Source organism: Euprymna scolopes, chromosome 6 (assembly GCF_053919585.1).
Source record: "Euprymna scolopes isolate OS-2025 chromosome 6, ASM5391958v1, whole genome shotgun sequence".
In the NCBI taxonomy this organism is placed as follows: Eukaryota; Metazoa; Mollusca; class Cephalopoda; order Sepiida; family Sepiolidae; genus Euprymna; species Euprymna scolopes.
The window spans coordinates 73,502,909-73,527,334 of record NC_136487.1 but is presented as its reverse complement, the minus strand read 5'-3'; the positions used below and the strand labels follow the sequence as shown (position 1 = coordinate 73,527,334).

At 31.0% G+C, this 24,426-nt stretch overlaps 2 protein-coding genes across 2 annotated transcripts in view; both read right to left on the bottom strand.

Moving 5' to 3' along the window:
* LOC145277690 (intraflagellar transport protein 52 homolog) overlaps nucleotides 1-24,026 on the bottom strand; it is a 115,080-nt gene extending 91,054 nt beyond the window's left edge. Inside the window, exon 1 of the mRNA XM_080129376.1 lies at nucleotides 23,566-24,026. The gene's annotated coding sequence lies outside the window, so the exon portion shown is untranslated. The remainder of the gene's footprint in view (nucleotides 1-23,565) is intronic.
* Nucleotides 2,005-20,005, bottom strand: LOC145277689 (uncharacterized). Its single transcript, XM_080129374.1, has one exon. The coding sequence runs from the start codon at nucleotides 19,327-19,329 to the stop codon at nucleotides 17,152-17,154; it is 2,178 nt and encodes a 725-aa protein (XP_079985500.1). The 5' UTR covers nucleotides 19,330-20,005; the 3' UTR covers nucleotides 2,005-17,151.
* Nucleotides 24,027-24,426: the final 400 nt, after the last annotated feature.

The following is a 24,426-nucleotide window of genomic DNA, read 5'->3' as shown; positions in this document are numbered from 1 at the left end:
TTAAAAACTCATGTGGTCAGTTATATACTGATATTATTGTGAAAGGTATGAACCCGCTATTTACCCTCTCACTATAGGGGAAAATAGTAATATGTAAATAATGATAACTCCTGATTCCAAAGATTTCGACAAAACCAAAAGTATGTTTACTAATAAGTGTAAAATCAAACATAGACCAAAAGCAGCAAAATACAAGAACTCTTGGAAAAGAAATCTGGTAAAAGTATAAAATAGTTAACACAGGAGAATTTGTAAAAAAAAAAAAAAAAAAAAGTTGGAAGTGCCTAGTTTTTATATGCGAAAATGATTTATATGATTTTTTTTGAAATGGTAAGAAAAATCTTACAAATTGTTTCTACACATTAAAACTAGATGAATGCGATAGATAATTTTGTTCTAGTGCGTTTTATATAAATTATATAGGTTTACAAGTTCTTGAGTGTTAACTATTTTGTACTTTTATTAGAACTTATTGATGAAAAATATTTTTTTATGTACAAAAAAGTTTGTTTCAATTTTTGAAAGACAACTTGAAAAAAAAAAAATTGTTGACAAATTGAGTTATCTCCCTTGCAAAATAATTCAAAAGTGTATGCCAGATAAATATCAATTAAATATCCCTATAGGCAGAACCGTAGCAAGATGTAATAAGCCCCACTTCTTACCATTTCGTAGGACTGGGTTTCAAATTAATATGAAAAGATCCTGGGATTTAAATCCGGATTACTCTGATAATGATGACCAAAAATTCTCATAAAAAATATTGAAAAGCTGTGATTTGAATATTTTGTAGAAATCAAGTGCGTCGAGGAAAAAAATCGAATGATCTGCATGTCGTAAGTTTCAGAGGAAGTCAGGTGTTTTGAGTAAAAATGACGATTTATTTGAATATCGAATGTTTTAATAAAAAGGTTGATCTGAGTGTCTGATGTTTTAGAAGGGGTCAAGTGCGTTGAGGATAAAACAGCTGATTTAAAGATCAGATGTTTTAGATGAAGTAAACCGATATATGACAGTTCTTCTTCCTCATCTTCTTTACCTGCCCTTAAGCCGAAGATGTCCAGCTAAAAAATTTTTTGGGAAAACACACACAAAAAAATTTTATTTTGACAATGTGCAGAAATAGTTAGTAAAGAAAGACTTATAGGCATTTAGCAGTATAGAAAAAAAAAAAAAATTGAAAACAAAAAAACAAATATATAATGAATAAATGTTACCAAAGGCAAGATATCTGACTCTTCTACCTAGCTGAATAAGTTTTTTTTGTTTTAACTTATTTTAAAACGTTTATTTACTTTAAAACACAAGTAGTATAAAGTCTAAAGTTAGAATAAGAAAAAATAACTGACAGGAGATGGTCATCTGATGAGTCTCAATAATCGCTCAAAAATCGAAAATTAAACAAAATACTGATAAAACCCATCCAATAAATGTCACAAGGACATTTTTTTCTTATTCTAACTTGAGACTTTACACTATTTGTGTTTAAAAATAAATGCTTTAAAATAAGTTAAAACACAAACTTATCCAGGTAGATAGAAAAGTAGCTTATCTTGTCTTTGATAACATTTATTTTATATATATATATTTTAAAAACACTTTTATATTGTACAAACAAAAAGAAAATTAAATTTCAAGTGAAACAAATGGTACCTACATAATTGTCATGTCACAAATAGTAACATATCGAAAAATTACAGAAAAGGATAAGGTAGAAAATAATTATTAATGAAAACTGTTTTCGATAAAGCTTATATGGGGAATAAATTTTGTCTGATATTTTGAATTACGTTTGTCATGTGACGTAAGCAACAGAACTTGATTATCTCCCCTGTAAACTTATCTCTTTCTTGCTAAGCTAAATACAGTGACTTCACTTCCTTTCACAATATTCTTTTTCATTAATAATTATTTTTCTACCTTATCGTTTTTTTGCAATTTTTGGATATGTTACTATTTGAAACCTGAAAATTACGTAGGCACCACTTGAAATTTAAAAAAAAAAGTTTTTACAATGTAGAAGCACCCACTTTTTCGTTTTGTTGTTTATCCTGTAAAATGGCATGACTTACATTTTTTTTTTTTTAAAAGGTGGTATTTTGTTTGTTTCTTTCCTATGGACAACCCGGATATATAAAACACATCTTACTTACCACAAAACAGTTTACAATTTTTGTTTTGTTTTGTTTTCTACACAGATTTTGTATTTTTAATCTAAAACGATATTGAAATAAATCAATGAAGATTGCTCCAAACATTATGGAGAAGGAGGTCAAAAAATAATCTTTGCATACCGACTTCCTGCTAAACTATCCAATGCTATCACAATAGAAATCGAAAAGACGAAGTCCATCTGATTATCCTAGGGATGATGGATGACACGTGCTGGGAGTTTGTTTTAAAGTGAAACTGGCTTGTGCAGAGCCAGCTTCACTCTTTCTTCCCAACTTGTCCGATCCAGCGGTAGGACAGGGTCCACACAACTGGAAGCCAAGTGTGATGCAGGAGCTGTTGAAAGTGTTGACGCTGCTTAACTTCACAGAAATTAAGCAACATATGCCATATACAAGGTGCTGTCAATAAGTTTCGAGATTTTTTAGTATGGGCACTTTTATTGATAATACACACATGACACTCTTGTCCTCGTTGAAGTAATCTCCTCCAGCTGCAATGCACTTGTTGTACTATTCCAACAACTTCTAGAAGGCCCCCGTGGAAGTTCTCTAGTGTGAGCATGTCAATGACTTGTCACAGCCTCTTTCATCCCCTCAGCTGTTTCAGCCTCTAAGATTTTCCTTGAGCTTAGGGAATAATCAAAAGTCACAGGGAACAAGGTCTGGACGATAGGGAGGATGAGGAACTGTTTTGTAGCCCATTTTGGTCAATTAGTCTGTGACAAGGATGGAGTTGTGGACTGCACTCTTGGGACAAACTTTGCACAAATCTTCCGCATCTTCAGTTCCAAGAGAATAATTGTGTGTACAGTTCCCACCCTGACATCAAACTGTAAACTTATTGTCTCTATAGACACACGATGGACCTTATCCATGAAGTTCTTTATTTGGCCAATCAACTGGTATTTTGACTTCCTTACTCCTCCGTCACGTCTCATCATCTCTCAGACTTCCTGCCTTCCTTGAATCTCTTATACCACTCAAAAACTGATGTTTGATTCATGCAAAATGGTCTAAAAGCAATCTGAAACATTTCATACGTTCCTGTGACATTTTTTCCAAATTTAAAACAGTATTTTATCGCATATCGTTCTTCTAAAGTGTCCTCATGTTCAGATTGCATTTTTGAAATTCATTAGCTGTGACAACTGAGCTTTAGTGGGGTGTATTCGAATTCCTACTGTAGCTGCTCATTTGAACCTGAAATCATAAGATGTATAGCAATAATATACTGAATTTTCAAGAGTCTATGACAATTTTAAATGTCTACAAAAATGTCTGGAAACTTATTGAAGGCACCCCATACACACACACACACACACACACACACACACACATATATATCTTATAATGACACACTAGCTCTCATTAGATCATCAATGTTATCACATTTATGGAAGCATAGACTGGCATATTATATCTATAAAAATAAAGTTTAGCATTTCTTTCTAAAAAAAGGTTAGCATTTCTTTCTAAAAAAAAAAAAAAAAAAAAAAATTCTGTTATTCAGTTGGGAGTTGGGGCCACCTCTGTTATAGAGAGAAAAACCAAATTATCTAGTTGGATAGTTGGAGTTAGATGGGAATAACAAATTAAGGAAGAAAAATAAAAATAAAAAATTAAAAAAAAACTACCTTTGGCGCATAAAATGTAAAACGAAATATCTCTTCTAGCATGTAGCAATCAAAAAATCCAATAAATATAAAAATTGAAACAATTTCTAGCCCAAATGCATAAGTGATAATAAAAAAAAGTGAAGTTTTAATATTTTCAAAGTCTCTATTTTTATTAAGTGGGAGCCACACCAAATTCATAGTTGGCAGTATCATAGTCATTTGTTTCTATGTATATATATATTTCATTTATACCTACAGATACTAGTGTTTTATGCTTACGCAATCATCAGTGTAGGAAGTAACAATTCCTACCGGTCGGGATATTCGAATCCAACCACGAAGCCACCTTTGACTCCATTTGCTAAGCCTTTATCTCCAAGCCATTAAACAATTGCCACAAGGATGACGGGAACTAACAAACGCACAATTTGGGTGCAGACATTAGATAATCAGAGAGTGTTCAAACGAGTAGATGCCGTGAACGTTGCATAAATGCTAGTTGACCGCCTCTTAGTTTATATTTCTCAGACAGTGTCCATCCTTAAGTATTCTTAAAGGGGCTTGATAATTATAATTAAATTATAATTATTCACTTATGTACACACACACACACACACACACTTCATCAAAACTCAATAACTTATATAATAACAGTGCTTAGGAAATCAGTAATATTTTAAAATGCTTAACATAATGTAATTTTATCCCGTGACGCTAATCCTGACATCATGGATTTTAAATTATTAACGTCTTTCCTGGAACAGTGTGAAAACTTTCCACAAGTATCTAATTAACTTCACGTGCCCGTTTCACAGCTACCTTTTGAAATTCTCTTCTTTTCTCTAATGTTTTTGTTCATTTGCTTTGACGATGATTCAACAAAGAATCGAAAACCGTTTATGATAGATACGGAACATACATGAATCATTTTTTTTTTATTTTAACTCAAAAATATTAGAAAAAATAAAAACAGTACAATTAAGCAGTAGATTTGTTATTATTTTTTTTTTTTTTAACAAGGTTAGCTTAAATACCTGATGAAATATGGAAATTCTGTATAGGTTAATTGCCATATATATTTTCAAAACATATACTTATGTATAGTTGCTACTTGTCTACCTATAGGAACAAGGGGGAAAAATGTCTTAGGGAGACAAAACAAAATACAGGGTGGGCCATAAGTCATGCACCAAAGAATTAAGTGATGTGAAACTGTAACATCTGCAGGGCAAAATATATTTTCTTATCTTTGTGTATAAGATACATCTTCTTTTATAAAGTAATAAAACCTTTTTTGTATTCATCAGTTGCTATAACTGTCAAATTTAATTTCAATCAAAGATTTTTAGTTATGATCTGCCTTTAAAAATTTTTTATTTTAATTTCAGGCATGCCTTTAACAATTGACGAACGAGCGTGTACAACGTGTTTTTCAGTTTATTGGTTAAGTTTGGTTTTAATAAATAACGTTTATTACTATCAGAATTATTTCAAATCCTTTGGTGCGCGACTTATGGTGCACCCTGTACAATGCACAAAAAGGTAAAACAATAGATAACAGTAGCAATCCAATAATCAATAAATATCAATATTTAAATAGTCCATAGCCGAAATGCATAAGTGATAAAAAATAAACTGTATTAACAATTTCAAAGTCTCGAGTTTCAAAACGGCTGATCAGAAATATTTTTTTAGACAACAAATTGATCATTTTTTTTTCAAAATGGCTGTCAACAAAAATAATATTCAATTAGAAAAATTCTTTTTTTGTAGATTTTGTTTGTATAAAAGAAAAAAAAATTTTTTTTGTAGATTTTGTTTGTATAAAAAAAATTTTTCTTTTGGTAATAATGATCTCAAGTAAGAGTTTACATTTTATAAAATGTATAAGAGTATATATATATATATATATATATATATATATATATATATATATATATATATATAAAAGCACTCAAAAATGTTCTGTGCACGGTCAAAGCGGTTACAAATATTGTGCGATGGACAGGAAATTGTATATAAAGAAATATGATTGATAATATATATGTGTGCGTGCGTGTATGAAAAGTGTTTAACCGCCAAATACAGAAGACAGATCAAAGCAAAAAACATTTTTGGTTGACTAACATTTTTAGCCTTTTTAATGAAAGAATTTCATCAAAGTAACAAAAACAATATTTTTGATGATTTTTTTTTTAATACCGGAGAGATATTTTTGAAGGAAGGTAAGCAATGCCATAATCATTTATTTTTTCTATGCATAGTATATATATTAGTGATGAAATGATTACAATTTTTTTTCTGATTCCGATATTTTTAAAGTCTCTTAACATGTAGTTGTAGAGCTGTTGTTTTCTTCTTTTTTTTTTTATTACGGTAAAAACCCGTATATTATATGCATATATTTTCTCAAACACATTCGGAGTGATCTGTAGATTTTAATTTTATTGCCAATTTAAAATCAATAAATATTTATCATTTTATCTTTAGTAGCAGCAATGGAAAATTAAGTTTTAAACAAAATAAAACCAAAAAAGACACAATTAAAGGAATGGCATCAGAAAACAGACACTAATTTTTCTGATACCCCTAAAATTCCGATTTTTCCAATTAATCGTCTCAACACTAATATATATACATGCATGCATACATACATACATATAAATAGCGTTTGTATATATATGTCTACATAAAGTATATGAAGTAGGGATATATATATATATATATATATATATATAAGTATATATATGAGAGAGAAAGAGAGAGTTGGCTTATATATACAAGTAGGATTTTCACAGCGTAAAAAATATGTCAAAAATTGTTGGAAAAGTAAATAATAGCAATATGGAATCAATTCAAAAATATTTCTTCAATGTTTTTTTGCTTTGTTTAAGATTTTTTACAACTTTTAATGAAATCATTCATTTTTTTTTAAGGCTATTTAAAAAAAAATTAATATAAATTAATGTGCATCTTTTAAGTCAGAATCATCATTTGTTTCTTAAAATTTGTACATAATGAGATAAAGGCATCAGTAGTATTCATTTCTTATTCGTTTTGGAACCAGTTCTCTTAGTATCTCTATTTTTTCTGTTGATCATTAAATTGACCCTATAAAATATACTACATACTGCATGGATATTCCATGGTGATTTTTACATTGATCTCTATAACTGACTGTTAATAATAAATAATAACAACAATAATAACATTCATGTTGAAATAATAAAACCTTATTAAGACAAAAAGGAAAAAAATGCACTCTTTCTTCTTCAGTAAAATTATCATTGTCAGTTAAATATTTTTTGAATAAATCAAACGAATATGTCTTGTCTTTAATTATTTTAAAAATTGTAGCAATTTAATTATTTTTAAAACCATAAATATTCCCTGTCTTCTTACCATAAAATACTTTTCGGACAAATCTTCTTTAAATTAATGTCATTTCTATTACATGTATTTATTTTCTATTTCTATTACATGTATTTACTGTTTTAGTTGATGGGATGATAATTTGATTTGGGAAAAAGTCATTTTAAAATTATTAAGACGGAAGTCTTTTTTTTTTTTTTTTTTTTTACCTTACTGACATCACATTGATCACCATCTTTGCTAATCAGACGGTTTCATTTTTTGTGTGCAATAAGTGATAACGTACATATAAACATAACGTGACTTTACATATTATTTATTATATACTAGGAATGAGCTTAGCAAATTCAAATGCTTACAATTAGAAAACATATAGCCAGTCCAAATAGCTGTTGTCAATGTACAAGATCAAACATCTAAAAAAGGTCCCTGAATTCTCTTTCCCTTAACTCACTTAAAATTTTTTAGTAAATCCTCATGTAATTATACTTTCACACTCACATATATATATATATATATATATATATATATATATATATACACATACAAGAGGGAGGGAGGGAGGGATAGAGAGAGAGAGAGAGAGAGAGAGAGAGAGAATATTTTCTTATTTTTTTCTATGCCTTCCATCTGAGCAATGGCTGGGTAAGGATAGCTAGCATATGTATATCAATAATAATAATAATAATAAAATGAACTTGATTTTAATGCTTTACTGCAGTTTCATGGTATAACTTATGACTATCAAAAGTGTATACTCTGATATATAAAGTTGATGTATATATTTTATAATTGCTGCAAAGTACTATGCCTCCTAGTTTTGCGCACCATAACCTTAGGATCAGAGTGTAGTATGCTCTGATACTACACCGAGTCTATTCTGTTCTAAGTCAGTAAAGGATAGGTCCTTCTAGATTGAGGCAATTTTTATTTTTGTTCCAATCCAGAGAAACTGGATTTTTCCTCACATTTACAAAAAAAAAAAAAAAAAAAAAAAAAATTTAGGTTTAGTTCTGCCGTTATGGGGGGAGGCAAGGAAATAAAATCTATATGCACTTCTGCATTTCTTAGACTCTAAAGAAGAGTATCATTGAAGTTGTTAAAGGGTTTTAATTTTAATTTTTTTTTATAATTTTGTCAAATCGTCTGTTATATTGTAATCATCGTTGAAATTGATTTGGAAAAAACAAACAAAAAAAAAAAAAAATGAAAACATAATAGTTAACCAAGTCAGCCATTATTTGGAATTTTTTTTCTCAAATATTTTAGTTTTTAGCCTCAATTTTGTGATACGTTTTGAACGTATTCAAAAATATGAAAAATTGTGTTAATATTTTTTAGTATAATTTTTTTGATTATCTAACTATTAAAAACGAAAATATAAGAACCAACTTTTTGTTTGTGATAGTGTTTTTAAAACAGGATGCTAAACTCATTCATTTCAATACTTTTGCGATTTTGCAAGATTTTTTGTTGGTAAATTTATGTACTGTATTCCAATTCCTCGATTTTGAAAAGACTTTAAATTAATATTTTTCGTATTATTTTGACTATTCTTCTTATCTTGGATTTTATTCACACAACATTTTGGCCAATGTCATCACTGATCTTCATGAACTCGGAAATGTGCATGAAAATTAGATTAGAACTCTTTATTTAATACAGGGGGTAGCTTGTTCTCGTCCTGTCAGCCATAATCAAATAGAAGTCCTAAGTAATTTATAATTATAATCTTAGCATCCCCGGTACCAAGGATTAAACCTTCAACCTGCAAAAGAATGTTACTTAGTACTGATTATTTTCTATTAGTTACACGACAGGTTCTTGCAGACTTGAAGCAAAAGTTAAAAAAAGATTTCGGTTGGAAAATAAACACAACTACAAAAGAATTAAAATCAAATGGGTGGGATGTGCAGAAAGTTACTCAAGAGGAATTTATTACTCAAGAGGACGATTCACCAAGCATTTGTTTACATTAAACTTGAAGATGATCATGTTATAATTAGTTGGTAAGCAGCCTTATGGTATTTTTTTTCCACAAATGAGATGTTCTAGGAAAGAAACTTTGTCCATGGAAATTCTGTTTGATTTTGTGTATACAGAGGTAGAAAGAAAAGTTCATTTCTGTGGTTGTAGCTAGGCGAATTCTTGTTTTGAATGCTTTTCTGGGGGGAGAGGAGCCAGAGATTGGAGCTATCAAGCATCTACCATGAACATCATGATACAATGGAGAGAGGCTAGCAACATCTTTTCTGTGTGAAAGAGAGGATGAAAACTAGATTGACAGAGTACTAAACCGATTTCGTAAAGCAAGAAAGAGTACTCCTAGCGGGACTTTACCAAATATGACCTCATCTAAGAACCTAGCTGGCTCCTACCTAAGTAGAGGATTGGGTCAAGAGTGAGGTACTTTCTGGAGTGGCAGAATGATTTGACTATTTTTCCAGTGACCTTAGCAATAGATTTGATCCAAGTCTTCCATTTCAGGTCTGGAGTGAAAATCAATCGTAGGAGGTTATCAAAAAATGGGTCTTCCTGAATGGGAGATTCATTCATTTCAATTGGGGAAAAAATTGCGTTGGATGGTCTGGCAAAATGGTTAATCTGGCAAGACTTTTGAACGAAGGGTGCCAGGAGATCCATGTAACTTTCTAAGAGCCATGACTGTTTTTTTAAACTGAATAATATATTCCTCAACACACCCTAATTATACACATATCATATATCTAAATCATTGGGAATTGTTCAGAACCTAAACAACAGGTAAACATTTTTTTGATGGAAATAGTTCAGTGTTTACGTTTAATACCGTTGCTGCCACTGAAATTTTCCTGTTAAGCCATAATTAGGGTTAAATATTTATTCACTATAAAATTTAGATAACAAATTAGGCACAAGGCCAATAAATTTCAGGAAGAGGATCAAAGTTGTGTCTTTTCTTCACTAGACATTTCCACCATAATACCACATTTACTCTATGGACTAGACTACCTAGAAAATCGCTAGCAATTAAAATCATAATTAGGGTTAAATTTAAGCAAAGGCAGATATAATGTCAAAATAAGAGGAGACTACCACCAGCAGGTGCAGTGTAAAATTGATGACATGCTACACACACAGCCAATTTTTTCAGCCACCCAGTAAACAAGTCGGATGGCAGCAGAATGATCAAATTCTATCACTCGTGATTTTGTCCAAATTAAAAGAGGTTCCATATCAGCAGCTGTTACACTTATATTATTATACTAGTGAAACCCCGTAGAAATTCCATGATGCCTTCTACAACAATCTGTATAAAATTCTTGTTAAAAATAAAATTACTTTTGAAATAATAAATGTCGGTCAGGGTCAATTATTAAGGGGGGGGGGAAGGACTTCTTCCATGAAAAATTTTCACTGCTAAGTAAAAAATATTCTTTAAATAAATAAAACAAATATGTCTTTAACAATAATATTATTTTCAGATAAATATTCTTCACGTTAATTAAAAAAAAAAAGTCACTTTTCGAAATGTATTTAAAATTCATAATGGAGCAATATAATTTGATTGTGGAGCAATTCATTTTAAAATAAATAAACTTGAAATTTTTACTTTAGCTAATGAGAACATACATAGAAATGTGCTATTAAATATTTTTGTAAAAGCTGAAATGAAAGTATCGAATCAAATATGGCATGCATAATAATAAAGGACATGCGTTTATTACTATTTAGCTGACAATAACAATTATTTACAGAAGAAGAAAGAGTAATTTTTTTTCTTAAATGTCTATCAGGGTTAATCGTATTATTTCAAAAATATCACTTTTTAAAATGCATTTATTAAAAATTGTACTGTTTTAGTCAACAGAGTGACAGTTTCATTTTTGGAACAATTCATTTTAAAATGGAAAAATTCAGAATCGTTTACTTTGCTGATCAAAAGATTTCATTTTTTATTTTTTTATCGTGTGAAAGGTAATAACATACGTGCAAACATGAACGATCTTACCATATTATCGAAAGATATTCTTTGTGATAAAGTTGAAATAAAAGTATTGATTAAAATAATGTATGCACAATGTATCATGAGAAATAGATAAAGAATTAATGTTGATTAATATGAAGACAATGTTACAATTTCGTAAAAAACGGTTGATGTTTGTTTTTGGTGAAATTTGTGCATGAAGAATTTTTTTTTTTTTTTTTGAGGATCAAATGCACTTCAGAATGAACAACCAGAAGGACACATTTTACCTTAATGTTTATTTTTGATACCTGATTTGATCGCCTATGATAAATTAAATATGACTTGTCCAGAATTTACCCCCACTGAAAAAAAATCAAAAAAAATCTGTATGATGTATGTATTCATGACAGAAAGAAAATATCATATTCCAAAAATCACATAAATTGGTCATGCAGTTTTATTTTTATAAAGAAAATCATTTTTAAGCAAATTTGAGTTTTCACAATACCCCCTCCCCATGTTAAGAATGGCTTTTAAAGTTTAAATTACTTATTCACCGGTTTTACTTCCCTTTCTTCTGTGTTCAAGGGTTAAAAGTTCTGTCATGTCGACCACGTCGGATGTTCATTCGCCACCATTCTCGGTCCACTGCTTGTTCAGGTTTGAGGCTGGTGCTCTTCAAATCCTCATTGAATGCAATCGGTCCATCTTTTCTGTGTGCAGCCTTGATGATAGAAGCCAAGGACGATGATGCTCTTAATTTTTCTAGGCCACATACTATGATCCATGCACTTAAAATGTCCATAGCATTTAGAGTTATCTCCCTCGTTCCTTCAGCTTGTTTTCAAAATGGCATCACAAGCTTGCTGCTCATAGTTTAGCCATAAAATTTTATTTTATTTTTTTTATTTTAAAATAAAACTACTTGATCAATTTACTTAATTATTTTTTGAAGAACTTACAACTAGTTAATGGTCTAATTAAACTTTAACTGCTTTTCTTTTTTTTTTTTACGTTACAAATAATTCAGAAATATCAGCCAGTATTTTGCTTGACATTTTTATTGATTTTATACTTTCTTGACATATCTCATTCGTACTGTTTAGATTTATCAGACTACTGTTCTTGAGTTTGATTTTCATAAAGTTTCAGTCGATGTAATGTAAAGACCCATGGCGCAGTGGTTAGAGTACTTGGAAAAATCAATTGTAAAAGTGATATTCTCCTGAAGGTTGAAGGTTCAATCCTCATTGTGGGCGACCAAAAAATACAATTGCGAATTAGTTAGGACCTCTATCCAGTCATGGCTGATGGAACAAGAGCATGCTATCCCCATGAACTAAATAAAGGGTTCCGCTCAAAATTCCATCCAAATTCACGAGTTTGATAAGATACACCTGAAGAAGGTCGGAGGTTACATCGACCGAAACAGTGTAAAAATCACACTCAAGATGAGAACAGTAGTCCGATAAATCCAAATAATACATTTATACTTTTTTTGTAAATTTATTTTAAACATAACCTAAATACAAAATCGTGGAAGTTTAGCGCTAAACCCCCCTCCCTTTCCTAAACATGGCAACATATGCTGCTGAAGAAGGTTGGAGGTTAGACCGACTGAAATGTTGTGCAAATAACACTCAAAATGAGAACATTAGTCCGATTCATCCAAATAATAAATACTTGATCAGTTTATGTGATTTTTGGTGTATGATATTTTCTTTCCATAACAGGTATGGACATCATACATATTTTTCTTTCCCTTTTTTTTCCTCTTAAGTAAAAAAGAATGTTTTTATGTAAGCCAATATTTTTTTTAAAATACTTTTTTGAAATTGTGTAACACCATCTCTGTTCAACATATTTTTATTTATTTGTTTGTTTGATTTGTTGAGACATTTTGCTTGAATAAAAAAAGTTTTGTATATAAATATTTTGTTATTTTTTTAAAAACCTCCAAAGCTAACAAAACAAAAGGTTTTGTAAATAAAGCTTTTCTCTTTTTAATAAAAAACGTGTGTACAATTAAACATGTTTGTAAATAAAAAAAAAAGAAAAAAAGTATACACTTTTTAGACTATTGATAAAACTTTTCAAAAATAAAACCTTTTGAATATGAGGGTCGTTCCAAAAGTAAAGCCTCCTACTTTTTTTTTTAACACAAAAAGTTGAAGAGCTATGATGACGGGAGTAGTACCATTAAAACGATCAATCTTTTGTACTCCAGAATTTAGTTTTCTATAGTCACCATCATTCTCAGTATACTTCTGCCAGGATTCAATGACACCTCTGCTTCTGATGCTCATCCATGAAAGGGGTTGCTTTCATAGAGTCTCACACTGTCAATATCTGCAACAAAGAGATGAAACTTTCAGGCCATGAATGCATGTTCCATCACCAATAACAATACAAGTTGCAATCACCTCTGATCCATTCAGGTGGAAGAAAAATAGGAGGCATTACTTTTGGAACAGCCTGTGTACATTGAATTATGAACAAAACAATACAATCGTTTAAAAAAAAAAAAAAAAAAAAGAAGAAAAAAAAAGCGGTATTAAAGCAAAATGTGTCTTTTTGGTCGTTGCTCATTCTCAGGTACCTCAAATCTATTTGGTCCATTTTTTAAATTTTTGCTAAGATTAGTTTAATGTGACATAAGGCTAACTGAAGGGAGCTTTGGAAACAATGATATATGCAATGAAAAAGCCTGCCTTCCTTAAAAATCAGCAGCTTTTACCCATACTTGAACACAGGCCACTGGCATTAGTGGCAAATCTCTAACAATCTCAACAACTAAACAAACAAATCACTGACTGGAGTCAGGGTTATAGACATCCTTAATACTTATTAAAAAATAAATAAAAAATAAAAAAGGTGTGTGTGTCCTTGTGCAGTGTTGGACTGGGTCTAACAATGTTGATTGCCAGAGGTCAAAGAGCCTCACCCAGAAACTAGAATACAATCATTTAATGTCAATAACATAAAATGTCACCACTACCTTCTCTGTTTCGTTAGTTTTCATGCAGTGCTTATTCGTGTCCTGATATCTTAAAAGTCCTTTTTTTTTTTTTTTTTTTTTTTTTTTTAAATAGGGACCTATCAAATCAGTGTCCCATTTATCATTGGAAAAGTTGACACCACGGCCAGTTCACTGAAATAAGGAAAGGAGAAGGCCGAGAAAAAGGTATATTTGAATATTTTTTTGAAATTTTAGGGATGAATAAATTAGTGATGGCGGTTTTATTGTAACAAACGTCTTGATCACTCTCAAATAAGATCTTTTTGTTGGATTCACAAACGTTGTAAAACAAAGAAGGGAAGGTGTTTCAGTTAAAAAAAAAAAAAAAAAAAAAATCACTCATAGATCCATGAAAGTTGCCAACCATGTCAATTTTTGTTATCTTCTTTTTAAACAAAATAAAAATAAAATAAAAAAAATGAAACATTTAAATTTCATCATATACTTGCTTCATGCATACAAATTTCATATTTGTTATTGTAGGTTTCTCCTTTGATAAAGTTTAATAGATGTACAAGTCTTTATTTTCAGGTTTTCAACAAAATTTTCTTTTTTTAACACAGTACCATAAAATGTTGTATATTGCATTGTTGTTTTCTGAACTGATTTTATTTTTGTTTCCTTCTTCTGTAGCCAGACATTTAATTTAATGTATGCATTTCTTTTCTTTTTTCTTTTCCAATTTTCGTTCTTCATATTCCATTTGAAGCAGATATATATTTTGTTGTTGAATAAATAATTCAGGGAGTTGTGTGGAAGAATAACTCATAAGTTCCACGTTCCCTTAAAAGGTCTATATTTTGTACATTGATTTTAAACATAAAATAAGACAACAATCATTAAATTCATTTAGTCTGTAGATGAATCAATTGGTTACTTGACAAGAAACAATGTTATTAACAACTTTATCCGTGAGAAGGAAGACTAGATTTTATTCATGCAATGCAAGGAGATCCATTCAAAACATTTCCCACATAAACCAATCAGAGATTCTCCATACTTGGAAACTGTTTGAAGATAAAAAAAAAAAAAAAAAAAAAAAAAAAACGGGATATGAAACATTTAAATTCTCTAATGAGTTTTAGTATATCTTTTGCAAAGGAAAAGCTGCCGGGGGAATCATAATTAGTATTCTTCATCTTATTAAATCTAGCATCACAATTTGATGCAATTATATCAAATAATTTTGGAGTCTAAAACTATAATACTATTATTATTATTATTATTTTTAATAATAGTAGTAGGAACATGTTAATTTTGATCCTCTATGACATAACTAGCATCTAAATGTTACAAATTCTTATCCAATTCTACTTGACAGTTTTGAAGCATACGTTTATTATTAGTAGTAGCAATAGTAGTTTAACTTTAAAGTATTAGTACTTATTATTATTATTATTAGTAGTAAGTACTTATTTGCTTCCCCACAAAAGCAAAATGTGACACAAGGTCATTTTTAATGTGAGAGAAACCAACTCCCCAAAAAAGGGGCACTCAGGTAGTTGCAAAAAATAGAATTGCCTTACTATAGAAGGGTCTTCCCCTCTCTTGACTAAGGACTAATTAATTTAAGTGTAGCATCAAAACAGATACTACATTCTGACCCTGGCCTGTGCCAGAAGTGTTTATTATCATTATTATTAGTATAACTTTGACACACACCTGTTATGTTAAAGCTTCTTCATACTAAATTTTGTGGGATATTAATGTTTTTTAATGCTTGAGCATTTTTTATAGAGACAGGCAATGATAGTCAAAGTAAATTTGTCTTTTCAGCTAAAATGAAAAAAAAAATGAAAGGAATCCATTACGAATCAGATAATTATTTGATATTAATGAAATTTTCAGTATTTAATTATTATATAAATCTTAAAGCTTTGATTTTATAGAAAGACAAAAAATAAATTTGATTATTTTTTTTTTTAAGTCACTTAAATTACTTTACCCACCCCTCTCCTCTCCATACATTTAAAGAATTAAATAAATCTTATTATAGCCAAAACTCGGTGATTGCACCTGCAAAGACATAACACTCTTAAAATATGAATGAAAAAAAAAAAAAAAAAAAAAAAAAAAAAACAAGGATTAAAAAAAAAGAGGGAAGGGGAGGTCCCTAGTAGAAAATTATAACAAAAAATCAGAAAATTAAAAATAAATAAATGCCTCGAAAACTTTAAATACTTTTATTTATACATGTTTATTATTCATACTTCAGAGAGTTATCTATTTATAAAGAGTTTCGCATATAGATATATATATAAGAAATTTCATCCTAGAAATGAAGGACGGAGGCAGGTAAAATAATTTAAGTTACCTAAGAAAAATATTACAATTTCTTTTTTTATAAACTGAATACTCTATATCACGTTCACTTAATAAATACTGAAAATTTACTTAACATCAGATAAGTTTCTGATGTATGATGAATTTCTTTTCTCAATCAAGGGTATTCATTTTTTGGTAAAAAATAAATTGCTTGAGATAAAAGAAATAGAAGCATTTGAGAAAGGTAATTTTCTCTGAAATATTGTAATATTCCTGCTTCACATGTACAACTCTAGTAAAGAAAGTGAAAAAAAAAAATCTTATTTTTCAGCATTCCTTCATACTATATTATTAAGCTTTTATAAACTGTCTCTCTCTCTTTATATATATATATATATATATATATATATATAATTTTCACTGTTCATCTCTTGTTTATCATCTTCAACAACAATAGTAATAAGTGTAAAATGCCGATTACACATCTGGTATATCAAGGATGCTTCATGCAAAATTTAGCATAATTCTACTTAATAGTTTTAGAGCCTATACAAGTTTATTGTTTGTAGCTTTAGTAGTGATAGTATTATTATGTATACCTTTCTATGAGATGCTTCATACCAAATTTTGTTCCATTTTGTCCAGTAGTATTGGAGCCTATAAGTAGCTAACCGACAGACATACAAATACTGACTTATGATATAGACTAAATAAATGATCTATAAATAAATTACGGCAGTCATTGTTAATAACATGTTAATTGCAGTCGAATGTGACTGATGTCTTTTTGACATGTGCCCTCATGTGCGATGCAAGGTAGGGTGCACGCTTAAAGACACGCCCGCAGAACTCACAGGTGTAGCACTTCTTTTTAGCTTTGTTGTGAATCTTTAAGTGCCTCGACAGGCTGGAGTGATCGGAGAAGGCTTTCGCACAGATGTCGCATGAGAACGGCCTCTCTTTCGAATGCGTCCGCCGATGATTGGCGAGAACGGACGACTGCGAGAAAGACTTGCCGCACTGCTCGCACGTGTACGGACGCTCTCCACTGTGTGTACGGTGGTGCCGGACGAGGGAAGAGGACTGCGAGAAGCGCCGGTCGCAGATGCGGCAGTGAAAGGGCTTCTCACCGAGATGGATGCGGAGGTGTGAAGCAACATATGTCGATCGTGAGAATGACTTGAAACAGATTGTGCATTTAAATGGCTTTTCACCGGAGTGGCTTCGTATGTGTCGCAGGCGACTCGACGAGTCTGAGAACCGCTTGGGGCAAAGGTGACACTTGTAGGGACGCTCGCCAGAGTGGATCCGGAGATGATTGTACAAGATCGACGATTGGGAAAAGTTTTTTTGACAAACGCGGCAGTGATAGGGTTTCTCTCCAGAATGAACTCGATGATGACGACGAAGACTCGATGATTGGGTAAATGTCTTGTTGCAGATGCCGCACGTATGAGGTAACGGAGTTCGTATTTGCGTGCCTTCAGATATAGCTGGATCTTTGGTTTCTACAGAAGGTGTGTGGAGAATGGTATCTGGCATCACTTGGATTGTTGATTGTTCGACAGCATTATTTGATGGCTTGAATGCAGGATGAACACGTACTTGAGATGCGGTTAATAAGGAGGAGTGAACAAGCAAGGAAGACGTGGGTGATGATTTATCAGGTGTAGGATTGTCTGCTTTAACTGTCACAGAGGGTAACAACTCTACTTTTAACTCTGGTCGTTTAATTTCAGAAACTGGAGCAACAACGACACACTTTAGCTGACATTTTTTCCGGTGTTTGCACATATTAGAACGATCAGAGAAAATTCTTTTACAAAATCTGCACGAAAAATGATGGCGGACTTTCGGATTGTTTGGTTCTTGTGTAACACAAGAGTCTTGGCTGGATTGTTTAGCTTGAGGCGTCGTGTTGAGTTCCTGCTGTGAGAATTGCACCGAAGTTTTGAAAGGTTTGGTTGGCGATACAGATGAAAGGGGGAAGAAAGCCTTCCTGTCAGTGTTCGGATTAGTGTAGTCCCAATCCAGTCCAGAGATACTACCACCATCGCAAATAGGAGGCGTAAGACTTGAATGATCGGCCTGTATGTGCAAAGTAAGTTCTCGGATCTGTTGAAACACTTGGTAACAATGGGTGCATTTGAAAGGTTTATGATCCGTCACTTCTTTATTCTCTCCGTCAAGTTTGTTATTATTATTATCATTATTATTAAGATTAAGATGGTTGATATAAATACCCTTCTTAGAGTTGCTCAGAAATTTATTATCTGGAATCGGAACCGGCGATAGTAGTGGTGGTATAGGTGGTGGCAATTTGTTAAAGGTGTGTATTTTTACGTGACGGTAGAGGCTGGAGTGGTTTGAAAAGGATTTGTCACAGACTTGGCATGAGAAAGGTTTTTCTTTGGAGTGGATCCGACGGTGGTTTGACAATATGGACGACTGGGAAAACGCCTTGCCGCACACTTCACATGAGAAGGGCCGCTCCCCCGAGTGGACACGGCGATGTCGGGCCAGGCTCGAAAGGTGAGAGAAGGTCTGCTCGCACACGGAACACGTATAAGGACGCTCACCAGTATGAATACGAATATGGCATGAGAGATACGTCGAGCGTGAGAACGACTTGCGGCAGATATCACAGGTATACGGTTTCTCCCCAGAATGGGTTCGGCGGTGACGAGACAGACTCGAGTGGTCGGAAAACTTCCGCTCGCATACGGGGCACTCAAACGGTTTTGAGCCAGAGTGAATTCGTCGGTGGTTGACCAGAGTCGACGACTGAGAGAAAGATTTTCCGCATTCTTCACAGGAAAATGGCTTCTCGCCGGAATGGATCCGTTTGTGCCGGATCACGCTTGAAATCTGGGTGAAGTTCTTGTAGCAAATATCACACGTAAACTTTGAAGCGGTTAGCTTTTTACCTTTCATCTTCTTTTAGAGTTTAATGAACGAGAAGTTTGTGCTGTTGTCTTTGTGTGCGTTAGCAGCTTTCTTTTTTTTATTTTCTTTAAAAGCACCAATATTATATGCGTGCACATATAAATACATATATTTCTCATTGGCAACTCTAGCAATCAGGTTACTCAGGCTGAGCCCAACTTATCTAATTGTCAAGCACATGTTTAAAACTGCTTAATACTCCATAAGTTACACATTAATTGGATTAAAAACTAAAAATTAAATCCGATCTATCAAAAACAAAACAATCCCAAATGGTGTTCATGTATATATATATTACACACACACACATTTTACCCATGGAAGGATGTCATTAAAAAGAATTCTCATTGGTCTGTGAAGAGAGAGAAAAATAATTTAAATGAAGAGAACAATTTTGAATGTTAATAATGCTAGTTATTTTAATCACATTTTGATGCTAAAAATTCACTAATGAATTCATTGAAAACATCTTGAGTTTTGATATTAAACTAATGTATGCTTTAAAAATGGCAGAAACATTTACTATATATATATATATATTATTGATGGGATGATTTCAATATTTTTCTCCAATTCTGATATAATTACAGATTCCGATTCTTTTAAAATCATTAATTATTTAGCTGTAGAGTTGATATTTAAAAAACAAAAAAAAAAAAAACTAAAAAAACATGTGCATGTGTAAAAATACACTTGTGGAGAGGAATCTATAGATTTTTAGCTTTACTGGTAGTTTAAAATCAATAAATAGTTGTCATTATTACTATAAGCAATGGAAAATTAAGTTTAAAACAAAGAAAAAACAACAAAAAAAAAATTGTTTTTGTTTGCTAATTCCAATACCCTTAATAGTTATGTTTTAGGATTCTCGATTAATCATACCAACACTTATAATAAAAAAAAATACTGCTATGCAGTAACAAATAGATTAATTGGGTTATTTTTATAATTTAAAAAAATTTTGGTAACTTTGTTTCAGTTTATTATAAAAAAAATGTTTTAAATTTCAGAAGCCGGAGTAACACTGATGAGCTAGAGTTGTTACTGGTACAATATATATATATATATATATATTTTTCAGATATAAGTTAATATGAGTATGTACATAATTTCTCAGAAATTTCAAAATATATCTGGAAACAGTATAAAGAAGGTACGTATGTTAGAATTGAGTAGAATAAAAAGCAAAAATTATTTGCATTTAACCGAGGCACTTTGAAGAGATGTGCCCTTTGCACATGAAAAAATAATTTGAAAAAAACAAAACAAAAACGAAACACACGTCATAATGTTATAAACATTCAAATACAAAGGAACACTCCCATTAGGAGCTCATGTCAAAGACACCATAAAGTTTGTGTGAAAATATGGTGGAAGGGCGCACAATTATCTAGTATCAAAAATAGACAAGGGTCACAAGAGAGGCAACAGAATACAAAACTCGGACACTATTAGTAAAAAGAAAAAGATTTTTAATTTAAGATGCAGTGAAATAATTTACAAATGTGAAATGTGTGTAACAGAACAAACGCTGAAATAATTTAATACACACATACACATTCTATATATGTATAAGCTATTTAGAATTTTTTTAAATACTGAGCATGACTCACTTTTGGAAACGATTATTAAAAGGTACTGGAAACTTATGAAGTAATCAACAGCCGGTAATGGTTTGTAGAATTAATAATTTAATACTTTAAATATGGTGTGAAAAAAAATGACTTCTATTTGAAGTGATTTCAACTATAGAAATTTGTTTTATATATGTTTCTTAAATATTATAAATATATAATATCTCCATAAAAAATGTTATTCAAATAAAAAAAACAAAGTTAACATTAGACATGCCTCCCGGCTACCAGACTCCAGCTATGTTAAGAAACCTTATCAAGAAGATTTACTTCAAGAAAGACCAAAAGAACGACCACTAAATAGACCAGGTATTGGTTTAGATTGCCATGCTGCTTCTGACAGCTGAAAAACTGGCCCAAGACCGTAATCAGTATGGAAATTTGTTTTAGAGCATGTGATGAAGCTCTATAGAGTATACAAATAATTCAAGTTGGTTAAAAATAATGAATTTCTTCACATTTAGCAAATAAAAAGTAGCCTTATGGAAAAAATAAAAGCATATAAATTTATAGGTTTAATAATTTAAATTCAGTATTTCGTGCGGTCCCTTGCACTTTATTAAAATAATGTAATTCTTGATAAAATTAAATAAATATGAAGTGACAATAAAAAAAAAAAAACCCGGATATTTTTAACTTTGTTAAATGTTTATTCTTGGTCTCAACTTTTAAGTCTGTCTGCACAAAATCTTTTCATTACTTTATTAAAAAAGTTTTATTAAAAAGTTATTTATTCATTTATTTTTTTTTTTTTTACATGATTCTGTTTATTAAGAGCAAATAATTCCTTCAGCCAACAAAGATAGCAAAACAAAATACTAAAGCAGCAGATTTAATCAATGCCTGTTTTTTTAAGGAGTTTTTTTTTTTTTTTGCTATATATGTTAATAACAGCAAATACTTGTTAAAATATTACTCAGTTTTGAGATTGATTTATATTTGAGGGAAAAATCCTTTTTAATTGTTCTAATTAATCATAATTTGCAATTAAATAACCAAATGATCCCTCTCTTACTATGTGTCTATCACTTTCACCCTCTCTCACAGTATGTGTTTTGACACTCCCACACTTATTTTATATGTTAACGCTTGTGACACTTTCTTCTGTTATATTTTGTTTTAACATCTATTTTACACACTGGTAGGTATTGGGAATTTATAAAATGATAAAACTTGATTGCAACAGTGCAGTATAAATAAACTATTTAGACATTAGTTGGATAGGCGGATAAGAAAAAGAGAGGGGGATATATAACAAGCAAAATATATTCTGAATTAAAAAAAAAATTTAACTGGCTTTCCAATCTTACTTTTTCCTGATTCAATCTAACTGAAGCTCAACGGGCCACACTTCTTTCTAGTATATGATAAAAAAAATGCTATAGAGTTGTTAAAGGGAGGCTAATTGATACACCAATGTGATTGTCGAACAATATCAGACGTCATGTTAGAGAGGGGAGTTTTGAAATAGTCAAATTAAAGCAGTTGACAAGAGACACAAAGCATTTAGGTATGATGCTCTTCTCATGGCCACCTGGAAAAGGAAACGATTATTAAAAGGTTCTGGGAACTTATGAAGCAACTAATAACCAGCAATGGTTCGTACAATTTATAATTTAATACTTTAAATATGGCGTGAAAAAAATTACCAAAAAAAAAACAAACAAAACAGCCTATGCTTGATTGAACATGATCACATGTTAAGTTAAAAATGAGGTATTTTCAAATATTCATTCAGTTAAGGCAACGATCTAGAGACATAAAATATACAATAAATGCATAAATAAGTAATAACTTACTTTATTAATGCGAGAGAAAGAGGAATTTAAATTATTAATATCTTACAGTCAAGATTCATTGATTCAGTTAATGGGGCTAGTTTATCACATTTTTTTAACCTTATCAGTTCATAAAAAGATCTTGATCATCAAGTCAGGCTTGTCTGTTTTATGGCATAACAAACCCTTTTGTGTTATTTAATATTGAAACAATACTGACTAGAAAGATTCAATATATATGATTAATTGAACACAAATTGCTGTTTTAAACAATGCAGGTTGAAATTATTAAGCTAGTATTCAATCCAAGCACTTACTTTACAGGAATTTACTTTTCTCTCATCTCATAAAAACTACTTTCAGTTCTTGAAAATGCTGAGCATCTCTGCTAGTGTATATACCATCAGATAAACATACGTAAGTTTATGTAAATAGTTATTTTTGTTTGTTTAGCTAATTTTCAAAGGAAAATTAATAGCAGAGTCTACTTACAATTGTTTCAAAATCATTTTATTAAGAACTCTGTTTTTAAATACAAACACAAGATTCAAAATTATTAATACATGAGAATTGCCTATGAATTTTGAAGGCAGAAATAACTGTCTAATTCAACAATTTAATATGTTTCTGAATTTTTGAGATGAAGATTGATCATTCGTATTGTTTGGATTATTTGGACGACAGGTGTTATTCTCACAATATTTTGGCCATTTCAAAATCCATTGCTTTTTTTTTTTTTCTTACAACAGTTAAAAAATAATGAATTCTGAAATAAAAAATAACTTAAAACATTAATGAGGAAATACACCTACTTGGACATGAATTGTCACATTTTGACTGCACAAATTGTTCTTTAACCGTTGAGGTTGATGTGGTCATAGTGTCTTGCCACCCTGATGAGTCCTCAAAAGACAAAACACATGTCTATGGATGATATTGCTACTTTACTCCATATTCAGTTTGAAAATAATTGTTTTTTTGTTGTTTTTTTTTAGAAATTCCAATCTATTAAATTCACGATCATAGATCCAATGTTCAACAGCATTTGTTCATTGAATAAATTCTCAACTAGATATGTTGTTGTCTGACAAGTGTTAATGCGTGCTATTGAAATTTAACACTATCCAAACCAACTGCGAGTGACCTCAATTCTGGGCTTGAAGTGTTGCATTATTAGTGAGTGGGGAAGGGGGACAACTATAAATTATTTGTTTGCATTTAGAAGGAATATATTCTATTCTGTACGAAGGTAGAAAACTGTAACTGCGATTAAAAAGTTGTATATTCCATGGTGAAGTTCGAAGTATGGGATTCTAGAAGATAAAAAAGATGTTTAATTGAATGCATATTTTATAGGCGAACTTAAAAAAAATGACACTGCTTTATTTTATGAGAGAGAGAGAGAGGTATAAAAAGATTATATATATATATATATATATATATATATATATATATATATATAAAGAGAGGTATAGATAGAGAGAGAGAGAGAGAGGTATATATAGAGAGAGGTATATAGAGAGAGAGGTATAGAGAGAGAGAGAGAGATGGTAGAGAGGTGATGATAGATAGAAATATATCTTCTACAATTATAAAATTCTGTGAACTCTCTGTCCGTCCTTGCTTGCTTGAATTATACTAAAATCTGAATTTGTCACCGTCTCAAATTTTAA

Coding starts and splice junctions, on each gene's coding strand:
- LOC145277689 (XM_080129374.1), bottom strand. CDS start 19,329: ATGAAAGGTAAAAAGCTAACCGCTTCAAAGTTTACGTGTGATATTTGC.